General features: G+C 39.1%; 1 protein-coding gene across 1 annotated transcript in view; it reads right to left on the bottom strand.

Moving 5' to 3' along the window:
* MTPN (myotrophin) overlaps positions 1-20,494 on the bottom strand; it is a 41,876-nt gene extending 21,382 nt beyond the window's left edge. The window contains exon 1 of the mRNA XM_080553084.1: positions 20,076-20,494. Within this exon, the coding sequence (XP_080409210.1) occupies positions 20,076-20,147 (72 nt within the window). The 5' untranslated portion in view covers positions 20,148-20,494. The remainder of the gene's footprint in view (positions 1-20,075) is intronic.
* Positions 20,495-27,538: the final 7,044 nt, after the last annotated feature.

Genomic DNA, 27,538 nt, shown 5'->3' with positions numbered 1-27,538 from the left:
TTGAATGACAATCTTAGATTGTCAGAAGTAACAGAATAGAATCACAGGAAAAGTAAGGTCAGCAGCAATCTCAGGAGATTGTCTAGTACAACCTCCCTGCTCCAAGCAGAGCCATCCTTTAAGTTTAATCAGATTACTTGGAGCCTGGTTCACTTCAATGCTGAAAAACAGAAACACTCGAGACTTTTACGCCACCTTTTCCAGTGCTTAACCACTGCTGCTGTGAAGGATCTTCTCCCTTGTGTCCAATCAATTTCCTTTGTGACCACTGCATCCTGTCCTGTAGCTGAGCACCTCTGAGCAAAGTCCAGTCCCATCTTCTTTATACCCCTGCATTTAATACTGAAAGGCTAATATTAATCCCCTAACATCTCTTAAAGCTGAAGAAATGCTGTCCTTATATATCATAAAATCCAAACCCCCTTCAACACCAACACACGGCTCTTCTCTGTCCTCACTCCAGTTTATGTCTCTTGCAGCAAAGAACATCATGCTGAACACACTAATCCAGATGTGGGCTCAGAGGTGCTGACAAGAAGGAAACAACTGCTTCTGTCAAATTTGCTGGACTCTTCTCTCAAACACACTGGACTTGTTAGTGTGCAGGCGGCCTTCAACAATGAAAGGGCACACTGCAAACGGTGCAACCTGTGTTCTCTCTGGGAAGCTGTTTCTGAGTGAATTAATCCCCAGCTTGTACTAGCACATGAAAGTTACACCATCCCCAGAAAATGACTCTGTGTTTGTCTTGTTAAAATCTGAGGTTCTGTCAATACATTCCTCTAACTTCTTAAGGTCCCCTCTGAACAGCATTCCTACTTTCCACGTTATCAGCCAATTCCCCTCAGCCTGGTGTCATCTGCTGACCTGAGCGGTGTTTCATTCCACCATTTCAGTCATTGATGAAAATACCACATAGTATCAAGCCTCAGGGCCAACCCTGAGGTTTTTACCTCAGGTATTTTACACCAGGTAAATAACCACTGAGTCAGAGTGATAGAACCATTTAGGTTGAAACGGACTCAGGTCTCAGTCTGATCTCCTGTGTAAAGTAGGGTCCACACTGAATTAAGAGCAGGCTGCCAAAACTCTGTCTAGTTAGGCCTTAAAATCCATAAGGACAATGGCTGGAACCCCTGCTCCAGTGCTTAATTACCAATAGTGGAAGTTTTGTATTTTATACAAATGAAACCTCCCCTATTCCCATCAAGAACAACAACAAAGAAAATCAGAAAAATTACAGACAGCAATCAGGTTGGTCAGGCATGTTTTGGCCTTGTTAGGCTGTGATGGCTACTCCTAACCACCGTAACAAGTCTGAAAAAGCCTTCCAGGAGGATATGCTACACAGACTTCCCAAGGATTGAAGTGAGGTTGAACAGCCTTCCTTTCTTGCCCTTTTGGGAGATGAATGTGACATGCTTTTTTGCATGGGAACTATCTATCATTCCTTGCCATGACTGACAGGTCATGGTGGAAAGATGACAAAAAGGCCTCGATGTCAGTGCTTCTGGTTGCACACCACCAGTCATATGGATTTGTAGGCACCCATTTCAAGTGATCCCTGACTCTAACCACAATAGAGAGGATTGCTTCTAACACAGACTCCAAGCGAGGCACAGGAGCCCGCAAGGCCTGACAGCAGAGCTTACTTATAAAGAAAGAGGCAAGAACTGCATGGAATATCCAAGCTTTTTTCTTTTTTTTTTTTTCCATAATATAATATCATCACTAGGTCATCTGCAGACCAGCGTATTCCTTGTTTCATCTTTTCTTGCCACTATACCTACATGAAAGCCCTGGCAGCCTCATGCCCTTTTCCACTTTAACTACAGTGAAGCTTTGTCTTTTCTAGTTCCATCCCCGCATACCCTGGGAAAGCTTCTGCATTATTCTTGGGTTTCAACATCCATACTTTTACTTTTCATACTCTTCCTCTTTGTATTTAAGACTTAAGAGATGAGTTCACTGTACAGCCACACTGCTCTCCTGTCATACCTGCTGGATGTTTCTGAATAATCTGGAAGGGTCTGCACCTTAGTAGCTGCCTTGAGTAAGTTCTGCTAAATTTCTTTATTCTTTTGCAGTCTAAGTGATAACAATGACTTAAATTTCACTGTCTGCCTCTAATGAATATTATGGCATTAGCTCATTGAAACACCAAATGATTAAGTTTAGTCATAAATTAAATTCTAATGCTCTTTATTTTCCAGGCAAATTATTTAACCACAAACTGACGCTACCCTCTAAAACAGCCCTTACATTTTCTGTAGGCTCTGATACACAGACTGCATTCCACACCTCCCTTGATCTAGCTCTGCCCACTAACTCCCTCCTGTCCCAGTTCCTGTCAGCTTCAAAAGCATCAATACCTAAGGCCAACTCAGCTAGAACAAATTTATCTAGTGCCACTCAAGCATCCCTACAGCATACTCCAAATGCTTCAACCACAGGCTTACTTTGCAGTGGCACTCCAGCTGAGGTTGAGCCAGCTATTCATGTGGGCATTGTGGTTTGCCAGTAGTTTTGCTCTAGAACATTACTGCCATGCTCTTAATGTCTCAGCTCACCAATTACTTTAACACTCATTTCTTCTTGTGTAACAGTTACAGTACCACTACTCATTGCCACAGTTTGATGCTTTCCACTCCTGCATCAAAATTAGTGGCTGAAGAATGAATCCAGTGTAGCAACTAATCAATCTTAGAATTAGCTTGATCATTTCATCTTTCCAAATGAACCTGTTCATCTGATTCACCACTTGGCACTTGAACACAACAAATAAGTAGCTGGGATTTACACTGCCGTTCTTCCACAGGAATAGAAACTGAAACTGGTGACCTCATTAAATCCTGTTGCATAGGTTAACTGGATTAGTAGAGCAGTATCTGCAATTCTGATGGCATTAAAATGCTCTTTCAGATTTAGAAAGAACTCCATATCCCCATCTGTACTTATCCTATCGTGCAGAAATAACTCTGTCTCCCCACTTCATGCATTCCCTTCCTTGAAATTTTAATGAAGAACACCAGATTCCATGCACTCAGATGTCCTTTAAATGCAGGAAAGCACCCTATAGGAGTTGCACTACTGAGTAATGCCGAACTCGATTACCCTGGTAAAAGATGGACTCTACAAGCCATTTCATTACCCCAATCTCTTTGTACACAAAGTATGGCGATACTAAGAGTGTTAGATAACTCTGATGTTTTATATAAAGCAATAACTTCACTGATGAAGTTTGAGTGGTAAAGACAACTAAGAAGTCCTCTTTCTATAAAGAGAAGTTTAAATCCTATGGATGATATATTTAGAAAAATCTTATTGCATATTGCAAACACTACTTCCAAGCATGTGATATTTTGCTATCTCTCCCACAGGCCTTTGTTCACATTGACTAGTTTTGTTTTTAAAAATTCAACCAAAACATTTAATGAGTTTTAGTTTATCAGGAACATTTCAAATCAATCTCACTGCACGTATCTATAGCAAAACATATTAAGATTTCAATTCATGGAAAGCATGAAAAAAGTAGCATCTCAAGCTTTGAATATTTATGTTCTCCAGGTGTAGGAACAACAGGCAAATACTTTAGAATAAAAGAGAACAGAAAAATGTGGATATTTTACATTTTTGTTCCCTTGCCACATCATGGTGTATGACCTTCATATTGGAAAGATCACGTGCAACATTCCTGTGTGCAATGTTAGTGACATTTTGCACTTTCAAGTGCATAGTGTCAACAAACAAAATCCTCCAGAAATTTTATGCCAGAAAAAAAATTGAAAAAACAGGAGAATTTCCATGCAGCATCTGCTTTTTATGTTCTTCATGAGATGTCTTTAAAGAAAACTCCTATTAGGTAATTAAGTAAGCTCTGACACTCCAAATAAAAGTGATGGAGGTGACCTCTAACTGAAAGATAAAATCTTTCTTATTTTGTGATATTCTGAATCCAGAGATCCTCTTCCGAATAAAAATACCATGGTCAGGTGTCCCAATTTCACTTAAACTTTGTAAAATGAAACTAATAGAACTAAATTGTAATTTATGCTCTTGAATACAATCTGAAGACACATTTCACATTAAAAGTAGTTATGCTGGTATCCACTGAATGAAGTGTCTTTCCTTACAACCAGAAGTCACACCTAACCCATTGCCTGAAAGAATAGGTTTTATGCTTTTAGGTAGAATACAGATAACATAAGCTTTAGAACCGCATAATAGTGACACAGTCCTCAATCTTTTGAAGGGAAAGTAAGTTTGTACAAACCACACCTTGGGAAAAAAACAGCCGTATTTTCAGAGTTTAGCTGACAGTCTTGCTTTCTCACAATGAGGAGCACAGGAGGGAATTCCTTTGTATTCATCTTCCTCCACCACTCCTTCCTTTTCTCAAAGTTTGAATAACGGGGTGTAAACTGACTCATTCTCCAGTATAACTTTTTTTTTCCAAATTCATCCATATAGAGAAAGGCTTTTTGCAAAAATATCCCCACATAAGCACTCTGAAGACAAAAATACATTTAGCTATCTTTGTAATTCTACTTAGAAGATAGCTATATTTTAAGAATTTAAGCCAAGGTTCACTGCCTAACCTGTATTTCAGTTGTATGTTCATAGTATTTTCAAATGTTTACTGCTGTTACTTTTCAGCTGTGACTGATTTAATCCAAAAGTTACCTCTCCAGCACCACAGATCTCAACCCCTTGATTAAAAGTCTTCAAGGACAAGGCAAAGTATAAGGCAAATACAACTCAAATTATTTTCTTTTTTTTTCTTCAATCATCCTACAAGTTCTGAAATGACTATGAGTTCAAAAACATCATAAGTGAAGCAAAAGCTTTTGTCCTTATTCTACATGCTTTACCATTAAAAACGTAAGATGCTATACTAACCCACAGGTCATAAATACTTGAGGTAGTGAGAGGAAACTCAAACACCACGCTTCCTGAGACATGACTAATAATCTAAAAATATAAGGACAGTTCAATATTACAAGCTTGTGAGTTTACTAACTCATTGAATCACAGACTATTTAAGGCCGAAATAGAACTCAGGGGCTTATCTAGTCCAACATCTTCTCAAAATCGATCCAATCAGATCAGGTTGCTCAGGACATTGCCCAGCTGAGACCCATGCTGAGACTCTGAGGATAGAGCTCACAAGTTCTCTACACAGCCCTTCCCAGGGCTTGATCATCTTCGTATTGAACTATTTGTCCCCTTACACCTAACTGGAATTTTTCACATCCCAGCCGGAACTGTTACTTCTTATACTTTCAGCGTGTACCTCTACGCAACCTTCTCTGTATCCCTCCCTTGGTACAGAACGACAGTAACTTCCCCCAAACTCATGCCTCTGAACACATTCTAGTATTTTATCGCTAGGCTTTCGGCCCCACTAAGCTGTAGGTCCACATCTTCCTTTTGTTATTGATATACTAGCCCCTTCTAGTGCCCTTCAAACTCCTTGATAGTTTCAACTTCAACTGAACTTCGGTTTTCATACCTCCACTCCCTGCACATTTGTGCAATGTTTCTGCATTCCTTCCAGAAGACCATTTCACTTTCACCTTCTATGTAACTCTGTTATTTGTTACAGATTCCTCAAACTATCTGACCTGTTTGCTGTCTCTAAGTAACAGCCCTGGAAAGTGCTCTCTCAAATCAATGTTTCTCATGCTGTCACGAGTTGGTCTCAGAACGCAAAGAAAGGCCCCTGAAGCATGTTAACCTTCCGTACTTGGGCAGGCTGCACTATTGCCTCATCTATACTCAAATACCACCAAAAACTGAAGTCTCATCTTGTTTGATTGGAATAAAGTTTTATAGCTCGTCTCTCCTGATTTCCTCCAGCTTTCAGTTGCTTAAGCACAGAACTCAAGTCTCAAATACCCTGGTTTTCAATTAACTTCCTCTAAAGATTCAAAATTAAAACTGAACACTAAATTCAAACAAAGAGGCTTCACTTTTAGCATTTACCAGCATAAAATCTAAACTGAGGCTCATCACTGAAAACTCAAGAGCTACTACCTCAGTTTTCTCACTACTGAAACATTCCTGGGGCTTACATACAGAAAGCCCTGATTCCTCATGTGACCATATGGAGAAAGCTCTTTTTTCAAGCTCCCTCATGAGGGAGGCCTTCCATTTTGTAACCCTTGTTCTCACCTAATGACTGCCAATGACCTGATTCACATGCTGCTAACCTCAACTCGAAGCTGGATTTGCAGACATCTATTGTTCCAAAATACATATTTCTATAATGCTGTCAGGCTTCTTTGCCATTTTTTTTTTTTACAGAATACCAGATCTTAAGTACAGAACTCACTATATAAAATATTCACCTGGTCTGTATTTTAGGCCTTCAGTTCAGCGACCTTACAACATTCAAGTCTTTGCAAGTAATATTGCAGTTCAACTAAACGTTTTCCCCTTACAGAATAGTCTAAAAAAGCAGCACTGACTTTGAAGCAGTAGTTTTCATTCCTGCCATGATATAAACTGATTTGGCCAAAATCCACAAGCACTTTCAGAGGTCCTTGGAGATCACCAATAGAAATACCCTTAAAATGAATTCAATAACTCAGGACTAATGATTTTTCCCCAAAACCTTATTTCTAGTTTTCAAGTGTTATAATTAAAATGACTTCCTGCCTCAAAACCCTTTCAAGCAGCAGGGACAACAAATTAGTCTCTTCTCCTGAGCTGTTTATACCATTTTCTCTAGAGATTGTCATAGTAACTGGAATGGAGTACAAGGCTGAAGCAGTTTCTGCTGGGTAGAGCAGAGAGGTTACATATCTGCATCTATTACTGAAACTGTGTTCTGAATTGCTACAGCAGACATATCCTCACATCATCTGTCCTAATAGAAGCCTGAGGCTAACTGAATTACTAGTCTAGCACTTCAGACAAGAACTATTTCGTAAACTGCTCTATATTTCATCACAGTCATACCCTAACACACTGTTTCCACAGGCTTGTCAATTGTTATTTATTAGAAAGAAAAATAAAACAACCAGCTCATAACATAAGCCAGTGCAGAATATTGTTTAAACTTTTATACATTTATTCCTTAAGAGAAAATCTTGACATACAATGACTTTGGGATTGCAGAACTAAGAACTGGGCAGAGCAGATAAAAAGATACAAAGTCCCCATATCCACTCAGACTTAGGTGTTCAAAAACTACATAGCAAACGGCTTCTCAAAAGAGGAGGCCTAAAGAGGAACTGGTTTCCTATATTCTACTCAGCAAAATTACCAAGTCTCAAGTTTTCTTGTCTCTATCTTCTGGTTCACAAGAAAAAAATGACCTTGTTGCTCCAGCCAATGTTCAGCCTAAGAGTAGAAATAGTGAATATTTAAGTAACTGATAATTCAAAGTTTGAGAAAAAGGGAAGGGGTAAAAAACAGTAAGTGTTGTGATTCGTTTATGATTTTGAAGCAGATTTCTTCAGTTAAAAACCAACATTAAGTTCCTGCCAAGGCTAAGGAATCAACTCATTGTAACTGCAAGTAGGCAGTTTCCCATGGCAACTGCAACAATTTTGTGCAGGATGCAAGTTTTCATTAACATGTTCATATTTTCAGAAATTACCTGTTTTCAGTCCACTAAATAAATTCATGTAATCCTGTCTCATTCAGCCTGCAGCAGGAAGACTTCTGCTTCTGCTCAGTGGTTAAGCAAATGCTGACCATTCCAGTAGTTTTCCAGTTGTGGTCGGAGTGGTCCACACACAACAGTGGTCAGAACAGAAGCAAGTGACCTAGATTTATTGTGTGGGATACTGGCTTCTACTCAGAGAATTTAAGAAGATCTAGAAGCTTGTTGTTGTTTTGCTTAAAGACTGAAAGCAGCTGCATTAGCTAAGCCTTTCTACTGGTAATCTTTGTGTTCATGATATGAGATATTTAAAAATGCCTTTTTGCTACTGCTGTATTGTTCATTTCTCTGCCTCAAAATGTCATCACCTGGAACAAGAAGTAATTTTCTCCCAGCTGCCCTTTTTCTTCCCTGTTCACTTTGGGGAATATCTAGGACAAACTGTCTTTACCTCTATCTTTTGCATCTTACCAACATAAACAGCAAAAGCATCTCCACGAAAACCCGTAGAAAATTATCAAAAAGCAAAATTCAGTTAATAGGTATTCAGAAGCAGACTTTTTAAATACAGAAAGTTAAATCTGTGGAAGAAGCTGCAGACATCAGTAGCAAGTGAAGTTTTCATTGCTGCTCTGGATCCAACCCAGTCTTTTCCTATTAGTTTTCCTTACGACATTCATCTGTGCTTCAGTATTTAACAAGCTGAAAAACGCAACTCAAAGAATTTCAGCATAACATTCCCTCTAAAAGTCACTGGTTTATCAAGAGAGGTAGCTGCTCTCCTGTAGACATTTTGCAGCAAGTGCTATGACCAGAGCAGACAGATGTAGATGTCCAAGTGTTTAGAACAGGTATCTACTTTATCACTGACGTATGCAGTTCTGATTTAATAGATGCCTCAACTGCTGATGACACCACCAATACTTGGTCCACACAAGTTAAGAAAATGAATTCTGAACATGATGCTGGATTTGGCCTATCTTTATATGGTATTTAAAATACTCTGAAAAGTTTTATAAGCACCCTTCCACTTATTTTTGATTAAGACAACACAAAGGTGCTTAACTAATCTACTTTTCAGGTTTTGTTAGTGGTAAACAAGTACCTAGCTTATCCACTTTAGTCAAATGCAATCTGAAGTTCTTTCTCTCAGTCAAAATAAAGAATCCAGAAACAAACTGCACTACTGAGCCATCTGTATTTATTGCTTTACCAGCATTTTTAAAGACAAACCTTATGAAAGAGTTGTTCTGTAAAACAAAAATGAACCTATTGTTTTCTAGTAAGAGCTTCTAGAAATGTGCTATAATCCCAGCCTTGTAGATGTATCAGCTATTTGCATTGTTGAAAGTAGTTGCTCTCCCCTCAATCTTTAACTGTTTAGGACTTGAGTTAAAAGCAGTGGAAACTACACAATATTTGCATTAGTAAGTGAGATGAAACAAGAATATAAGGGAAAGTTTTGCACCCTCCCTTAGCTTTTACGAATTCCTATTAAAACATTTTGTTCAAAAGTACTTGCCTTTTAGTTAGGTAACAGCTCCGGGTAATGGCAGCAACTAATTCTGACAGAACAAGCTGCTGCAGACAGAGGTATTATTGCTCCTAACAAAAGATCTGGTGCAAAAGTCTACAGGATGCCAACCACAGAAAAGAACAATGAACGAGTAAGTTTTTTTCTTTGCCTAGAAAAGTTGTTAGAATTCGGAATTAAAGCTAAAGCAATTTAGTTACAGAACCAGGGCTTCTCTATCAGACCTGATTTGGAATACAGGGAACACAACTCAAAATAGAAACATTTAACAATTTTTAAGGTATTACAACCAAAACTTATCACCATATGCCTTAACTCGGCATAGAACTAGGTGTCTGCTCTGAAAAGATGTGTTAAGTATGCATCCATTGAATACAGTGCAGTGTCCATTTTCACAGGCAATGCTGAGCTGGCCTTAAATTTTTTTTTCCCCCTCCAGAAGTGATTGGCCAGAGTTCACATTTGAACACTACTGCACTTTGATCTGATTTGGAAGATTTACCACTTCAATGGTGTATCAAGCAGCAAAGTATTCCAGCTCACATGGGTGCCAGGGTGTTTGCTAAACAGCAGACAGGAACCACACTTGAACCAGAAAGCAGGTAATTCATTACTATGCTATCAGCAGATTGACAAAGGATGACATTATCAAATCAGAACAATCTCCTACAAAATACCCATTTATGCAATTTCACATGACTTTAACTCAATACATCAGATCATCTAGTCATGGTATTCTGAAAGCAAGCTTGGACAGATAAAAATACAGCGTAACATGCTTCACCTCCTTTCCTAGTACCACAAAGTTAAAATATAAAACCGTTTAGAGGTTCCATAAGAGAATTCAGGAAGTTTCCATCATTAGACCATTGCTCCAGAAGTTAACCAGGTCAGGAAAAGTCTAAAAGCAATTATTATCCAATTTCCACTTAGTTTCTACCTCTGAATGAAAGCATTTTCAGCTGTTGTATGATCACTAACATCAGCATCTGTATTTGAATTTTTGATGATGTCCAAAGATTTCAAAGGAAATGAGTGTTTTCCTTCTAGGAGAACAGTAGGGGCAGCCCGCTACTGAGTTTCAGGTTCCATTGATGCCAGCTTGGTATTTTGACTTCTGTGTGATCTAAAATCTACTATCAATAATTTAAGAAAAAAAAGAACACAACAGTCATGAGTTCTCAAAGTTAAGGTCATACTCCACCATGAAGATATGACAGGCTAAGTGGGAAAACAAGTGCATCTTCCAAAATTTATTGCTGTAGTTTAAAAGGTACTGAATTTAAGTTTTATAACTGTGGCTAGACATCAAAAGCATGACTTCCTTCTCCAGAATATAAACAAAGGATATATCCAAGGCAAGATCAAATGTTCTGTCAAAACCAAAGCAACAAAGTTTAGCTTAGCTTATTTACAAGTATTCATATCACATTAGCAGGCATTATTTTTCTCTACGTGTTGAGTTTACATTGCCTTCATACAGAAATGTATAAAAATACATAAAATATAAAAAGCAGTGTTAATAATAGAGTTCCAAAAGCTCTGACACTTAACACTGATTTTTGGTTAAATAATTCATGAAATGAAATCATGAAAAAACACAATGTGATGGAAGTAAAAAACTTGATCAGAAAAGCTCTTTTAAGTGCATGAACTAAATGCTGAACCATAAATCCATGCTATGCAGCATATACTTAGAGAACATGTATAACATTCACAGAATGGCTTTGTAAACCACTTATACTTGGGGTATTCAACTTTATGGTAATGTTTTTATTAAAATATTGCAATAGAGATTTTACACTAACTTAAAAAATTAGCTTACCTTTTGTAGATGGCTTATTTAAGTCTCATCTATTAATGAAAATGATTTAGCAACCATAGGGTCTACTAGCTTGTCACAAGAACTGTACCAAAGACTTTAATTTTATTCTTGTTAAAGAAACATTCGATCTTTTTCATGAATTAGGTCTCTTAAAATAAAAACCTTGAATTTAAGTGTATATACTGTTTGTTGAGCTACTATGTCCAAGGTAAATTTAGCTAACATAAATAATGCTTTATTACAGGTCAAATCTAAATTTTGTTTGTTTGTTTTTTTAAGCCATGATAACAACTCTTCCTTAGCTAAAGAGATAGATAATATTATTGAAGGTATTGAGAAGTTAGGTATCCAATGAAGTGATAATCCCAAGCCTTACTTGAATACAAAGGATCCTGCAAAATTCTTTATACAGGGCGTGCTCCAACAAATGCAGATCTCACTTCACAGGAAGGAACTCTCCTGGCCCACGCCCCCTCCCCTTCCTTTTTTTTTTTTGGTAAATAGAACTTGAAGCTTCCTCCTCCTAATTACATTACCTGAATCAAGTATTGGAAGTGTTTTTGAACAAATATCTTTTTTAAACACTTGTTGCCTACAGTATTTATAGTCATAGCATCGTTAAGAAGTCCGTTTAGAAGAGAGATGCTGATGATAACTGTTCTATAGACAGCTCTCTCTCTTTTGTCTCAAATAGCCTTCTAGCTCAACTTTCCTCCCTGAAGCTAATCACTAATTTATAGGCCACAAGTGTGTTAAAAAGAATCTTCATAAATTACTGGAGTTTGAGCAAACAAAGTATCAGTCTTTCAACAATAATTATCAAGACTTTATCTCAGTTCATAAGAAACTTTGAGCACACAATTCTGTTTTATAAACTGACTCCATAATTAGATACACATCTGAATATTCTTTGAACTTCGGCTGGAAGTATGACAGGCAAATCTCCAGAAAACCTTTCTACTGATGTTTTGGGCTGCTCAGCTTATTAGCCACTGCGTGCAATTACTCTATTTGATTTTCAAAGTGTAGCTGCAGGCTAAGTAAAATGATTTCACCATTTCCCTTTTGGCCTGTAACCACTAAAAGCGGCAGCAAATGTATATAAGCAAAGACAAAAAGCTAGACTGTACTATAATTCTTGTTGCAGCTACAAAAATACTCAGAGAAATGCAATGACCCGTGTTGTACTATACATCTGCATTAAACTATAAAATACTAATAAAAGAACACAAAGACCATAAAAGCAGCCAAAGTGTCAAAAAGTACTAAAACCCAAGTCCCCGGAGCTAATTTAAAGTCAGATTCAAGTGCATATACGTTATAATAGTGAATTTACAAGATCGTGTTTCTCTTTCCCTTCCTGCTCTACCTCATCAGGAGGTCAGCTGCTTTCAGGACAACACCAAGTCATTTTTTTTTTTTTTAAGGTAAAAAATCCAACAAGAAAACACAAGTACCTTCCAATCAAACCAACAACTGAACAAGAACAGTCCCTTGTTCAATAGTACTCATTAATACTGAGTACTTTCCAAGTCAGCGGGCTACAGACCTTCACTGCATGGAACAGCACCCCAGAATAATCCCCTAAACACTGAAAGGAAACCATTGTTTCCCCTCTCCTCTCTGCCATATGATTGCAGAATTTACCATTGGTGGCTGCAATCAACACAGGCCTTAGCATCAGCTTCAGCCACTACTAGCATCTCAAGCATGCAATAATTGCAAACTCTTCAATACGAGCTGTGCTAATTTGTACCTGCTCATCATCACAAACTAAGGCAGAAAAAAAATTAGTTAAAACTGCTGAAACAGCAATTTTAAGAAAAACAATCATATAACTAGCTGATCACTTAGTGGCACTTAATTCCAGTTAACACTTTTGTCTTAGTAAGAGATCTTCATATCCAAACAACTACCTCTTTCCACAGAAAGGCATTGGCAGGTAAAAATAATGTCCCAGATGAAGTTCTTGCTAGGGGAATAAGAAAAGTTAAGCACAACTTAATATAAACCTTCAACGTTGGAAGTGTGCAAATTAGGCAAAAGTAACTTCATTCACACTTTTGTCTGGGAACACATCCAGAGCTGAAACGAGCATAATCTTAAAAAATAAATGTTAAGAACACAGGGACACATACAGAAATAAATGCGACTTAAGCAATATAATTTGATACATCCCCTCACTTTCTTTATCTTTCCTCCACTTTCTCTTCTGACTTTTATATGCATCTTTACAGAGCCTTTTCGTCTCATAAAAATTCTTGGACTTGCAAAGCCTATATTTATGAGTCCACTACGTTCTCCTTAAACTTGGGTAGTTTATTTGACCTTCATGTCCCAATTCCTTACTTGCGCTTTTTGACACAAGATCTACTCATTCAGTATTTTTACTGATGAGCCTTGCATGACTCACCAATTCCACAGCATCCAAGTCAACATTCAAGTGCCTAACCTTCACAGCTAACACAACTTTCCACCCATTCTTCCAAATGGAGACATAATACAGACCACTGCAGAACTCTTCTCTTTGGTTTTAAGAAAGCTTAGCTCATCTTCCATATGCCCTCCTGTTGAAATCAACAGCAACTGAATCAGAGTACAAGACCTAGGCTTGAAAAACATGGATTTAAACAACAACAAAAAAAGATACAGGAGGGAAAAATGGGCTTAGAATGAAGAAGAATAAGAAGAAATACAGTGGTACCAGAAGTAAATATTTTCTCCACACCACCGAATTCTCTGATTGTTATTCATAACATATTCCTAATTTATAACATTGTAGTTAGTGATATATGAGCTAAAGACTAGCTCAGACAAAAGAGAATTTATCCACAGCAGAGGCAATTTTCTTTCATTTGTAGTATTGAATATATTAACAAAGTTTTCCAGCAACAAACATTTAAATTCAATGCTTTATTAAAAACTGGTCTTGATCACTTTATTTTTTGCGAATTGCAATTAGATACAGGATGATCACATCAACATAATAATAGCCCACACAAACAAATGAGAAAGTCCTTAATTTTTTAATTTGTGCAAGGAAAAAGATTCCTACATAGGTCACATACTTTGGCAATCTCTTAACGTCACCAAGAGCTTCAGGGTGCAGAATCCAACTGATTGAACAGAACGATCACAGGCCCTGACATCAACATCTCAAAGATACCACTAAATCTAGCTGTTCCAGAGATGTGAAGATTCTTAAAAACCTCCATTTAAATTTCAGGTGAAAATGGCTTCAAAATCAGTTATCCCGTATCTTCATGAAATGGACAGATCAGAGAATTCTGGGACATCCATCCTGTCAGTGAGTCATACATTCCACTACAATGCCGAGTTTACATTTTAATAGACCCTATTTTCCCCTGGAAAATATTATTCTTGGCTGATTCACTCTATGTTAAGTCAGTATGACTTTCCTGACACTTGTCCTATTTTTCCTTTTAATGTTATCTTAATTGATAAGATTCAGTGGGGACAGCACATTCAACTTCAAAAAAGTCCCTTTTGTTAAGCTTCACATATCCCAGTGCAAGTTCTCCAGAACTGTTTCCTGAAGAGCCGAGCTGTAGCACAAAAGAATTAAGAACTAGACATTCAAAAATTGACCAGTTTCAAAGTCAGTTTGCAACCAAAGGCCACTGCACATGTTCCTAAACAGGCCCTCTTCATACCAGGTGAGTTTGTTACTCCTTGACATTCCTATACAAGTACTTAAAGAACTTATGCATGAACCAATAATACTTGTGACATGTCACATGTCTTAAGACTCTCTTGAATCCCATTGGGGAAGCTAATCAGCCACCCTGAAATGGTGTTTTCGTTGACTTCACACATCTCACTGTACCCACTACCTGAAAGTAGCAGCCATGCTGTGTATTTCAGAAAATTGTTCTAGTCTATTCATGGCAATTTAGTTAAGAACAACTATCATAAATACACAACCTTCTAACAGCCTCTCTTCTATCCCATCATAGGCATTCAGTAGTACACAACTGTCTTGTTTTACAAACGATTTAGATTATCATATTCAAATTGACAAAACAAACTGAACACCAAGTTTCAGTTTTGTTTTACTGCTTAGTTATACTATCTTAAGCGATCACACTCCAGCACACTCAAAAGTAATCATGAGAAAATGAACAGAAGGCCTAGAATACTCCACATAGAGACAAACCCACACAGCGCAAGTATTAGCACAATACTGGGGAGTTACAACACAGAAGTATCTGAACAACTCTACAGGGGATAACCTCAGACCAGCAGCTTCAGGTCAGCACTAGCCCTGATGTGTTCCTGCACAACTATTGCACAGCATTTACACTTCACTCTAAAACAGCAAGGCTTTCAAGCCAAGGAACTGTTTCCATACTAGATGCAAACTGGGTGTCAATATAGCCATAATAATGAAGAGCACTCTAGCATTCAACATGTTCAGCTAAGGTAGATTTCAGTATATTAACAATAGGGTTAAACAAATTCAAGTAATCCACCCATATGTAATGGCTATTTGTTTGTTTTCATTTAGTTTGTTCCTGAAGGAGTAGAAATATCAATTGACACTCAAAAGAATAGAAGCTACTCTTCAAAAGTTAAAAAAAGCTATTTATTTCTCCTTGCTAAGCATTTTTCTCTCAGACATATTTAAGTCTCTTCTCTCACCCCTCCACAACACAGACTTCAAATTTACCTGATTGCTGTCCTTTTTACAAAAGAGCATTTCTGATTTCTAAACTATGTTTTTTGCTTTAGTGTCTCCAGTTAATTTTGCAGCAGTCAACTTCTCTTCTTTTCTCACAGAATATTCATTTAGAATATTAAACATCATTATATCCCAAAGTGCACGACTTTCTAAAGTATAACAACTTTGTGAAGGATGTATAGGTGGTTGCTGTGTTTTCCAGCCATATGAATTATTGAGGGTCTCCTAGTTTGTTTTTTTTTTTCTCCCCCTTTTCTCTTTTCTTTAAGAAGTTAAAGCGAGGACTCCCCACCAGAAATGCCCACTAGGCAAGCATAGCATGGCATGTGTTTTCCAAACACATTCTACTCTCAGCCTACCATCATTTCAACCTCCCTGTCCTCTTAGCAGCAAAAATCTGGTACTTCCAGTCTGGCACTGTCATATCTTCTTACAGTACTAGGTTAGTTGATTGGTCAATTTCATCTGTAAGCAGTGCTATGTTTAAGAAGCAACAATGTAGGTAGGGGGATTACAGCAGCTCGTGAATTGAGGAATTCTCAGTTAAGCCATGGAAAGTGAAATTACTCCAGGAAAACAACATTTATTGTAGCCTCTTTCTTAGAAATACAAGTTTATCTTGCAAAAATCTTTGTGCCCAGTGACTGAACTTAAATTCTACTTAGTCTGAGAAGTCTTATTGCTAACTGGAAAACTTACAGGTACATGTTAATAGAGGAGTCTTTTTAAGCAATTATATAACTTATTTCATTTTAATGGGGAAGGAGAATAAAGAAAGGGAAAAGCGCAAATACCACTCACGATAAAGAGTTCTGCAGGCTTAATATAGACTGCTCTTCTTCTAACTGGTACTTTTTTACCCTCTGTTCCCTCCCCTGAGGGAATCAAATTTCTAATCTGCGTGGGTCCTCCTCACCCATTTGAGTGCACATTTGATTCATCTGTTCTTATGAAAGTTTCTGCTTTCTTGTGGAATTTTAAAAATTTGAGTGGATGTATGTGGGAAGAGTGCAGAATTCCTTCAATCCTAGCCCTGCAAAGATACCTCTGAAGGCAACATATGCTGGCTATATTCAAAAGACATCAAAGAAAGCAAACAGTAAAAAATACTTTTTAATCTAGTCATCATAAAAATAGATGACACCATACGTAACAGCTAACATAACACACTAACTGCCCTACTTCAGTAGAAATTAACATTTACCATAAAAAGTTAACATGATTACGAGTTTAGAAATGTTGAGACTAATATTTCCTACAGAAAAGAATGAAGTCTCACAGGACTCTTCAAACCATATAAATCATCTTTCATATTTTTATCAAGTAGAAGCCAGCTGTGACTTCCAAACACACAGATAGGAAGCAGTAAAAACTTCTTTGCAAAGTAACAAAGAAATATTATGTGCCTGTTTCATTGTCATCCCTTAGAACTACTGTTTCTGAGAACAGGTTCTTTCTGAAGAAAGCATCCTTAAGAGAACACAAAATCTCTTCACACTGAAAAAAAAACATAAAATGCAAATGGAGACTCTTCCTTTTGCCTCTGTACCCTCTGCTCGTCTAAGAATCACTGAAGTCGCAGAAACTTTCTCCAAAGAGAACAAACTATGCCACTGAAAAGAAAGGTTTTCACGTTATACCTTGAGTTTCACTTGATGTTGAATCTGAATGATTACTGTTTTCTCCATACCTACTAATCATACCTGAGGTGAAATAAAAGAAATGCTAATAATTTCAAATGCAAAACCTTCGTAGCTTAAAACACACAAATGAAGAAAAGACGTGAGTGATTATTAAGAGTTCAACTCTCAAAACCTCACTGATAGCATCCATTTATACTATTATTTTGAAATCACGAGTGGTCATCTGGTTAACATTTCAAGACCTGCCACTCAGATACTAAACAAAATCAAAGGTCAAAAAACTTTATGATGTAATTGACAGCAAAACCACACAATTATAAGCTGTTCTGTGTCCATTCAAGTAATGGGGAAATAACACTAGCATGAGAACTAAAAAAAAAGTTAGAAGTCAAAAGTTCCACGAAAACAGATAGGAAAGTTAGAAATTTAGGAAGATGAAGACTGCAAGATATAAGACTGCCTCCCACACTGCTGGGAGAGGAAATTCTATCACTACAAAGTTTATAATTCTAGCAAAATTCCAAAACATTAAATCATGCTTAAAACAGGAAAGCAGCAGGAAGAAGCTATATAACTGATAAACAAGACAGTCAAAAAGAGAACATGCAGAATGAAGAAGATATTTTTCTGAGAACTGTTGCTATCAAAGCATGATTTGACCTCACATAGTTCATTAATTTAGGAACTAAGGTGAAATAACTGAGGCTTTTCCTACAGTCACAAGGCTTATAGAGTTTTCCTGTTCTCCCTTAACGCACGTCTCCTTTTGTCACCCTTGCACTCTTTCCCTCCTTACAGGATCTCCCTTTACTTCATTCAGTTTCATAAATAAACAGTACCTTTGGAAACAACTGCCCTGTAAAACTTATGAAAAATTGACCAAAAAAATTAACAAACCATTAGCAAGGAACATTGTCAGCCAAAATTTGCTCTTTAAGTTTTGTTTCCACAGGAAATCACACTAAAAGTTTACCAGCCCACCATCTATCAGGAAAACATAACGACTGAAAAACAAAATATTATATTTCTTGCTTTACTGGAAAGCAAGATGCTTAACAGCTAAGAGACTTATTTGCAAGTGAGGGAAAAGAATGAATGAGATTTGACCAAAGAGAAATTCCCATGGTTTATTCATCTTCTACGTTAGAAACCATTCTAAAATATAAGGTTCAAGGATTGTAGGCTTTTTTATTGTAATCATCTAACATTAAACAGAATTTCCCTTTTAAAGGTTTCTAACTCATTAGCACAGGTAGAAGATGCCCTTTATCTTCATTACAGGATCCACCAGGCTGGCTCAAACAACTTTCCATATTTGACTTTGTACTGAAGTGGATGAAGAGTGATCACACAAATCCATTTGCTGTATCAGCTGCAGAGCCATTTGGGAAGGGTAACAACGTTAAAAAAAATAGTCTTAACTAGTATTGCAGCAACCTTGTGATTCAAGATGACTACTGCCAGACTTTTTGTATGAGCAACAAATACAAAAGAATCCATTACCAATGAGCATGCAGCAATTTCTCTAGGTATACATATATGTAATTCCTGTAAGAGCTGTAATAGGAATCCAATTCTCCTGCTGAAACATTTTGGAGGCCTTCAAAGCTGAGAGGAAATAAGAACATGTCAATGTAGCATTCAACTTTATTACACAGAAAGAGCTATGTGATCATTAACAAGTGGCTGAAGTAGGAAAATAATATTACTCCTCATTATTACCTCTAGCGCTTTGCAGATAGAGCAGAGCATGTGAGCACACAGCCACTTTGATGCAAAGTCCAGGAGCTTAGCTGAAATTGTCAGAAAAGACTATTCAAGCTAAGCTGGTGGACTTTGCACTAAAGCAGCTGAGCGTACTTGCACATGTTTCTTTCTGCCAAGAGTGCTACAAGTTTGGGTAACTTTCAACCAAAGCTGACAAGTGGAGTAGGAAGAACTTAAGTCATCAGAAGGTATGTCAGCATGCGTCAAATTCCCAAAGACAACCATTTGTGTGTTCAGAGATCTAAATAATTATAGCTAAATTATATGTAAACCAAAGAGCCTGTGAACATCTGCTCTGATGTAAGTTTGTAGACAAAATATTCCTGAACACTAAGGACTGACTGAAGCAGAATTTCGTCTTTATATACAAGCTCTTTTCCCCCGGAACTCACTGACAACTACAAGCAAACGAGTATGGAATCCAGTCTCCAAGTACGAGGATGTGTGTGAAGATTATTTCAGCCATTACACAGGTGTCTGCTGTTCCTGTAGCACTTGCCCTAGCTAGATATCAAAATACTTGACAGAAGGTTAATGAATTAAGCCCCAACACACCTGGAAGCTTAGCATCACCCTATTAAGAACGAGCCCTGAGGCACACAGAGATGATAACCAAACCGAGGCCACACATATGCATAGCCACATGAGCTCAGCGAGGCAGGACCGGGGCACTGCCTGTCAAGTCACGACGCTGCCCATACTCGCAGCAAGCCCCCTGGGAGCAGTCCCGGGGGTCGGCGGGGGGCGCAGGGCTACGGGTGCGGAAAGGAGGAAGCAGAGACTCGGAGCGGGCCGCCGGCAGGGGGAGGGGAAGCCCGGCCTGGATGCCCGGCCCCGCAGGAAATCCGCGCAGAGACCGGGCTCCGCACGGGCTGCGGCCGCCGCCCGCCCCAGCGAGACCCCCAGCAGCGGCGGGGAGGCCCTGAAGGCTGCCAGCACACCCCTTCCTCCTCCGTCCCTCAGCAGCCCGCCGCCGGCCCGGGCCTCCCTACCTTGGCCACGTAGTCCTTCACCTCATCCAGGTCCCCGTTTTTGAGGGCCCACATGAACTCTTTGTCGGACATCGCGGCCGCCGGGCAGGGAAGACGCGGGCGAGGCGGCGATGGGCCGGCAGCACCTCCAGGCAGCAACGAGGGCGGCGGCGAGCGGGAGCCCCTCCCCCGGGCGGGCGGGGCGGGGCAGGGCCGGGGCCCGGTGGCAGTTGGGGCCGTTGGCGGTTGGGGCCCGGTGGCGGTTGGGTCAGCAGCAGCCGCCCGGCCAGAGGGAGGGAGAGAGGGAGCGAGCAGCGGTTTACTGGCGCGTGGCGCTTCCGCTTCCGGTTTGTATCCGAGCCCCCCGTCCCCTGCCCACCCCGCCGCGACACCCACGCGGGAGCAGGGGGGGCGCGGGGCGCATGCGCCGCACGCCGCCTCCGTCGTAGCCCGTTCTGCGCAAGTGTCTAAATTTAGCACCCCGCCCCCTCCTTGGGCCCGGAGATACCGGGCAGGAGGACGGGATGAGGGCGGAAGCGGCATCGCGCATGCGCACTACATCTCCGAAGCCTCGCCCCGCCCTCGGCGGCCCGGTGGTTGCCATGGTGACGGGGCCTGCGCCGCGCCCCAGCAGCCGTCCGCCCTCGCGGGCCTTGGGGTGAGAAATGGAGGCGCGGGCAATGCTACGCTTACCTCACCCAACGCCCGCGGCCCTGCTGAGGCCTGGGGCTTGTGTCCTGGGCTCCTCCATCCCTGCTGCCCGAGGAGCAGCGTGTCTGAGTGTCTGTGCTTACTGAGGAACCCAGTGTCTAAATATCTGTTCTGCAACACCCCGGGCACTGAAACATGCTGTGAATAATTACCATAATACTTCCAAAACATGAGCGGCGAGACATAAAAGGAAGTGTGTGATAATTAATTAATAGGCTGGCACTCGGTGGTTGCATCTGTTTTTTTTTGAAACCACATGTTTTGCGTATGGAGCATGCGGCCTGTTATGTGAGTCATGCTTGACTGTTAACAGGCAGCCGCTCTTTCTAACACCCGCTGGCAAGCATCAGCCCAAACACCCTTGCAGCTAGAGCTGGTATGAGTGTACCCAGTCTGGCAACAGTATGCAAAAGCACAACAGTGTTTGAAGGTAGTAATGGTGTCATTAATGGCAAAGAGGAGGCACTCCATGGCCAAAGAAAATTTGTGTTTGTGAGCTCACTATAAAGCTCATGATGTTTCTGTGTTTTCTTTATATTTCTGAACACTGACATGTTAAATATGTGGGGATCTGCCAGAGGGTAGGAAGACCCTGCAGAGGGATTGATGGGCAAAGGCCAATGGGATGAGATTCAACATGGCTAAGCGCCGGGTCCTGCACTTTTGCCACAACAACCCATGCAGCGCTACAGGCTTGGGGCAGAGTGGCTGGAAAGCTGTGCAGAGGAACAGGATCTGGGGGAAGGTGATCCTCCCTCACTGCTCAGCCCTGGTGAGGCCACACCTGGAGTACTGTGTCCAGTTCTGGGCTCCCCAGTACAAGAGGGACATAGAGCTACTGGAGCAAGTCCAGAGGAGAGCTGATAAGATGATTAGAGGACTGGAGCACCTGTCGTACAAGGACAGGCTGAGAGAGCTGGGCCTGTTTAGCCTGGAAAAGAGGAAACTAAGGGGAGATCTCATGAATGTGTATAAATATCTGAGGGGAGCGTGTCAAGAGGATGGAGCCGGTCTCTTTTCAGTTGTGCCCAGAGAGAGGACGAGATGCAACAGGCACAAACTGAAGCACAGGAAGTTCCGTCTGAATATGAGAGGGAATTTCTTTACTGTGAGGGTGACAAAGCACTGGAATAGGTTGCCCAGAGAGGTTGTGGAAATATTCAAAACCCGCCTGGATGCCATCCTACGCAATGTGCTGTAGGTGATCCTGCTCAGCAGGGGGGTTGGTCCAAATGACCTTCAGAGATCCCTTCCAACCTCAACTGTTCTGTGATTCTGTGTTGGTCAATACTCACCTGAACATGAGCCAGCATTGTGCCCAGTTGGCCAAGAAGGCCAGATGATCTTGAAGGTCTTTTCTAACCTTAATGATTCTATGATTCTATGACCTGCAGAGTTTGGACAGGGATTAAATGGTATTTAAATGAAATATCTAGAATATTATTTGCAAGGAAATAAAAATCTATACTCTTTCAAGACAGAATCCTTATTGATTTCACATATAAATTGAGATGTTTTGAAATATATATGGTTTTGTCGATGTTCCTTCTCCTAATGCAATAAAAGAAAAATTCTCTGAGAGACACAAATTGTCAAGTGCTATTGCATTGTTTTGTAAGTGCTCCCAGGATATGTGTAAAATTTTTCAGTGCTTAATTTTCAGTCAGAAAAAATGGTAAGGAGGTTTGGATTTTTTAAATAAGAAGTTAAATCCAGTATCTTCCTCATTTAGGCAGACTAAATAGTCCTGGGTTAATACGTCTGGTGAAACATTAATAATATTCTGGTTGCTTACTTAAGTATTTGAATATGCATCAAGGAGCCAAGCTGTGACCACATTTTTTCTTTTAAATTTTGCCAGACACTTCAGTTGCCATATTTGTACTACTTGAATCCAGTCTTTCAATTTTTAGTCATCAATTTGCCTATGTTTTCCGTACTCCTACCTTATCACTGAAGCAGAAAAGCTTTCACACTTCCCTCTTTCTCTACAGGCCCTGTTACATGAAGTGCATGGTTTACTCAGACTTTTCTCCCCTTCTACCTGATACATGTCTTTACTAGAGGCCTACTCACTGGTTACCTTCAGGCCCAAATTCTGAATGTTTTTTATATGATTAGTGACTAATACCAGATCTCTCAGGCATGCATCCAGGAATAAAAACCTATACCTCATACCATTTTCTAGCTGTGCTATCATATGTACCTTAAAAGCTGAATGTACTGTGTTAGCCTTCGTTATTTTTCTTTTACTTTTTTCAGGTTTAATTCCAACTCCTAGAAGCCTGTATGCCTGTAAGAACTTTGTTTTTTAGACATATTAATCATAAAAAAAAGTGAGAGAAATACATTCAATACACATTTAGAACAGGAATTTCTTAAAAATATAATTTTTTCTCCTGAAATCACTGCAAAATTGCATTTGAAAGTAAATGCAGCTAAACATATAAAGACTCTGAGACTTGGGTTTGATTGGAAGTCTTAAAATTGGAATTGCTTAAACTAGGGATTTTACACTTCTCCCTGTTTACTTTGCCCTTCTTGTAATCAGTAGTGGAATCACTTTGCATTTGTAGAACAGATCTCCTCTTCATACTGTCTTGAACCATACTAGGCAAAACTCTAGGTGGGCTGTAAATTCACCGTCTGGAGAACTAGTTCATTGCCAAGAGAGTCATAATTGTTAGCCATAGAATTTATGCTGGCTTCTTGGATATAAGCCTTCACCTGGTGACATTCCTTCTTCAAAACAGTATTTTTAGTCCTACCAAAATAAGTGTCAATGCAATGTGCAAGTCATGTTCCTGAGGTTATATTGTAAAGAGGACCATTAAACAAAATAGCATTTGTAATTAGAGATATAATCCAAATGTATTACAAGCAAGAACAAACTTTTTCCAGTCAGCAGCTTTGTATGTTTGCTATGAATGTGTGCTTCAACAGACTTAAAGCTGGTTATTTATTTTATATTCTGCATCCTACAGAAAGCTCAAGAAGAAGCACGAGATGCTTTGTCCCATCATTTGAATGGCTGGAGTAGACAGGAAGTTATAATGAGTTAAGGTATAGAAAAACTGCTAGATCAGTGAACTAGAAACTACGCATTCTCTAGCTCAGTTATTCCTGTTGAGATGAAATTCATCTCTCTGCTCTCACAAGTTAAGGCTTGTTTTGGAGGCCTACATAATTGCTCAGTTTTCTCATAGACTCATCCTGCTCTGCTGACCAGAGTGAATCTCACTTACTGGATACAAATACTATTAATTTTTGTATGTATCTTATATTTTCACATATGATTTTGCATGTAAGTATTGTTTTACATTTTCCCTATTTCAGCAAATAAATGTAATTCACTTCAAACGTATTTTTATGCAATGGTACTACTATGTAATGCGTACACTTGTATAAATCATAAATGCAGTACAGAAATAGACTGGAACAGAAGACAAGACAATGAATTTAGTTATTAAAATGAAAACCAGAACAATATAAAAACCCAAACAGGAGACTTGCATATATGATGGTCCCCTTGCAGGCTTTATATAAAACCCATGTTTGATGGCGCAGTTGCTGTATTCCCTTTGAATAATGCCAAACAGTTCATACACAGCAGTTGCTAGTTTAGCAACAATAGCCAAACAGCAGTATTAAATATCATCATAAACAAAATATTCTGTTGAGGAGAAGATTTAACACAAAATAGAATAACACAGAAGAATTTAACACAAAATAGTAGACTGAATAAAGTTACAGAATTAACATGAGATCTAGGAATGACAGGTGAAAATTGGGCAATTGATTGTTTTTCTGCATATTAGTTTGCAATATTTATACTATTTGATGCAGTTGATTTGCCATGGAGACCACCAGAGAAGAAAATTTCATATCTTCCTCTTGGGCGTTGAATCCAGCAATAATTTTACTTCATCTTAGCCAAAAAAGTTTTGGGTTTTGGTCTACACACCTTAAACTTTTGCATACAGGATATGAAAGGCAATATCTTCTCTCTCCTGAAGTTCTTTCTTTAGCTGCATAAATCTCTGGTGAAATAGTTGAGTATTTGCTGACACCACTGCAAATAAATTTATTCCTAACCTTTTCAAAATCTGTGTAAATATTTGAAATGTAAACATAAGGCCAGGTTTTGCTTTGCCTATATGTGAGGTGAGGTGTCTGAAGGAAAAGGAGAGGAAAAGGAAGTAAGTTATTTTTTCCTTCTTGATGTCAAACAAGATTGCAGCCAGGGAAACCCAACAACTGTTGACTATATTTGTTGTGGTCCTTGAAATAGCACTAGAAGCAGACAAAGACATATAGCTCTAGCTCCTTGGCACTTGTTCTTCAATCCTAATGAGACTGGATCGTGGAAACTAATATAGTAACTTGGGTGCCAGCCTTTGGTAGTAACGAAGGGCAGCATTTGTGGAAATGAATCTTCCCGTGGAGTAGAACTGCCATTTTCTTGGACACTATTTAGTAAACATCTAGCGCTCAATTTAGCAATTGCTAAGCAAGTGGCTGTATCTGAAAACTGAAGGGAGTGTATCGGTGTTGACAAATACTCTCAAGAAGATCAGCAGCTGAATAATGGTGTAGAGGTTTGCCCCATAAAGAGTCGGGCTGGGTTTATTTATTAACACAGCGTATAAATATCCTTCTGTCTGTAGGCTTTCTCTTTGCCAGATTCATTTGTAGATGACAGTAGTTGTGTTTTTTTGTTGTTGTTTTGTTTTGTTTTTTATTTATTTTTTTATTTCATATTTAAGTACTCAACCTTCTCTTTTATATAAAAAGACCGTTAGTGAAAGTCATTATTTCTGTCTCCATGGCTAAAAAGAGTTAAAATCTTTGTGACTTCACCCAAGAGAAGACACCTTTTTCTTTTTTTTTTTTGTAATTTTATTTCTCACTTTGGGAATTGTTCATAGAAAATGGAAATACAAGAAGTTATCTCTTCATAATCTCAGCTATATCTCTAAATTAAAATCAGAAAATTATAGAAACAGAATAATTCTTGTTGGAAGGGACCTTTGGAGGTTATCTGACACCATCCCTGGTCAAAGAAGGGCTAAGCAACATGAGGTTGCTTGAGGTATTCTCCAATCGAGTTGTGAATGTATCAAAGTGTGGCAAAACCACAAATTTTCTTGGCAACTTATTCCATTGTTTGGTTCCTTTCACCAACCAACTCCCCCCCCCAAACCCCTGGAAAAAAAAAAAAAAGTCAAACAAAAATGCAACAACAACAACAACCAACAACAAACAAACAAGAAAAAACTTGTATCTAATCAGAATTTCCCTGTTTCAGCTTTATCTTTGTTATGTCTTATCTTATACCCCTTCAAGAAGGGTTTGGCTCTGGTTTCCCTTTACATTCTCATGAGGTAGTTGAAGACAATGTTGAGATCCCCTGCTGCAGCTTCACACCTCACCTTCTCAGCCCCCCCAAATCTTGCCATCTCAGGGCTGAACAAGCCAATTTCTTCCAGCGTTTTGTTATTGTCGTATGCTTTGGTCGACTTATTGTCTTGGTTGTCCTCTGATGGACTCATTCCAGTATCAACACCTTTTTTGTGATGGGGAGCCCAAAACTGGGAGCAGTACAGCTGCAGCCTCGCAAGTGATGACTAGAAGGGATCACTCACTATTGATTATTCCTTTGAGGGCTGAAATTGCCTTCCAGCAAATGGTTGCAATGAAGGGTTAAACACTGGAGAGCTCATACTATCATGGGTGAAAACACAGTCTCTATTCTAAAGCAAGGGACTGTACAGGATAGCTGAGAATCACAGTCAGGAGAACCTAGCCCAATGCTTTGCTGATTGTGCAAGAGTCTGAATAGGTTGCAGTTTGCTTTTTGACAACAGCATGGGCTGTGCAGTGCTGACAAAGGTGAAATCTTTTGCTAGTAAGCACATGAGAGTTGGATGCATTAGGGACTGATGCTAACAAAGAGGAAACTTTAGGAACATCATTTTTTCTCACAGTACTCAAAGCAATAAACAACTGACTAATAAAACTGATACCAGTGTTATCTTCTACACTGAAAACAAGTGATTTTTGAACTTGCTCAGCTGCATAGAGATAATTCTACATTGTAATACTGTAAGTAAAATGCTAGGTTTTTAGAAAAAAAAAATTGCTCCACTCCATATGGAAGAATTCCAGATAACAAAATTCTGCCTTTTGTAGAAAAAATTCCAACAACTCATGCATTTTTGCCTTAATTCAGAGAAGGTGTCTGTGTGCAAGTTATAGTTTGAAAAGAGTGTAAGTTCGTGTAATATATATTGGCTGAATGAACAACTGGAGCAGTTGGCTAATACCAGGAGTAGAACAAAGTGTTAAAAAGTTTTAAGGTAAACCAGAAAAAAAAGCATTTTAACATTAAACGTTTTTTTTTTTTTTTTCCTGCCACTTATATTTCCATCCAGATCAGTGCTTCAAGGTAGCATGTGGTTGTGTGCAGTCTTCCAGGTTTTATTTGGAGAATAATCATACGTCTACTTGCAGATTGAAAGTTGTGCTTTTAGTAGAAAACAGTTCTATTTGAAAAAACTACAGAGATGCTACTGAATACTTCAATTTCTACAAACACATCAGAGAAAGCTGCCTTTGGAGCAGCTGCTTCTTACATCTGAAATTTTCCACCCATTGACTACGGACTTGGCGTGTGGTGGGGCCTCCTTGCCCTTTCTAAGCCGAGAAATTCCTGAGATGCTTTTTTTTTTTTTTTTTTTTTTCCATGGTGGCAAGATCATACAACTGGGAGG

This window comes from Anser brachyrhynchus, assembly GCF_964034855.1.
Source record: "Anser brachyrhynchus genome assembly, chromosome: 1".
Classification (NCBI taxonomy): Eukaryota; Metazoa; Chordata; class Aves; order Anseriformes; family Anatidae; genus Anser; species Anser brachyrhynchus.
This window is presented reverse-complemented; position numbering and strand designations above follow the sequence as displayed.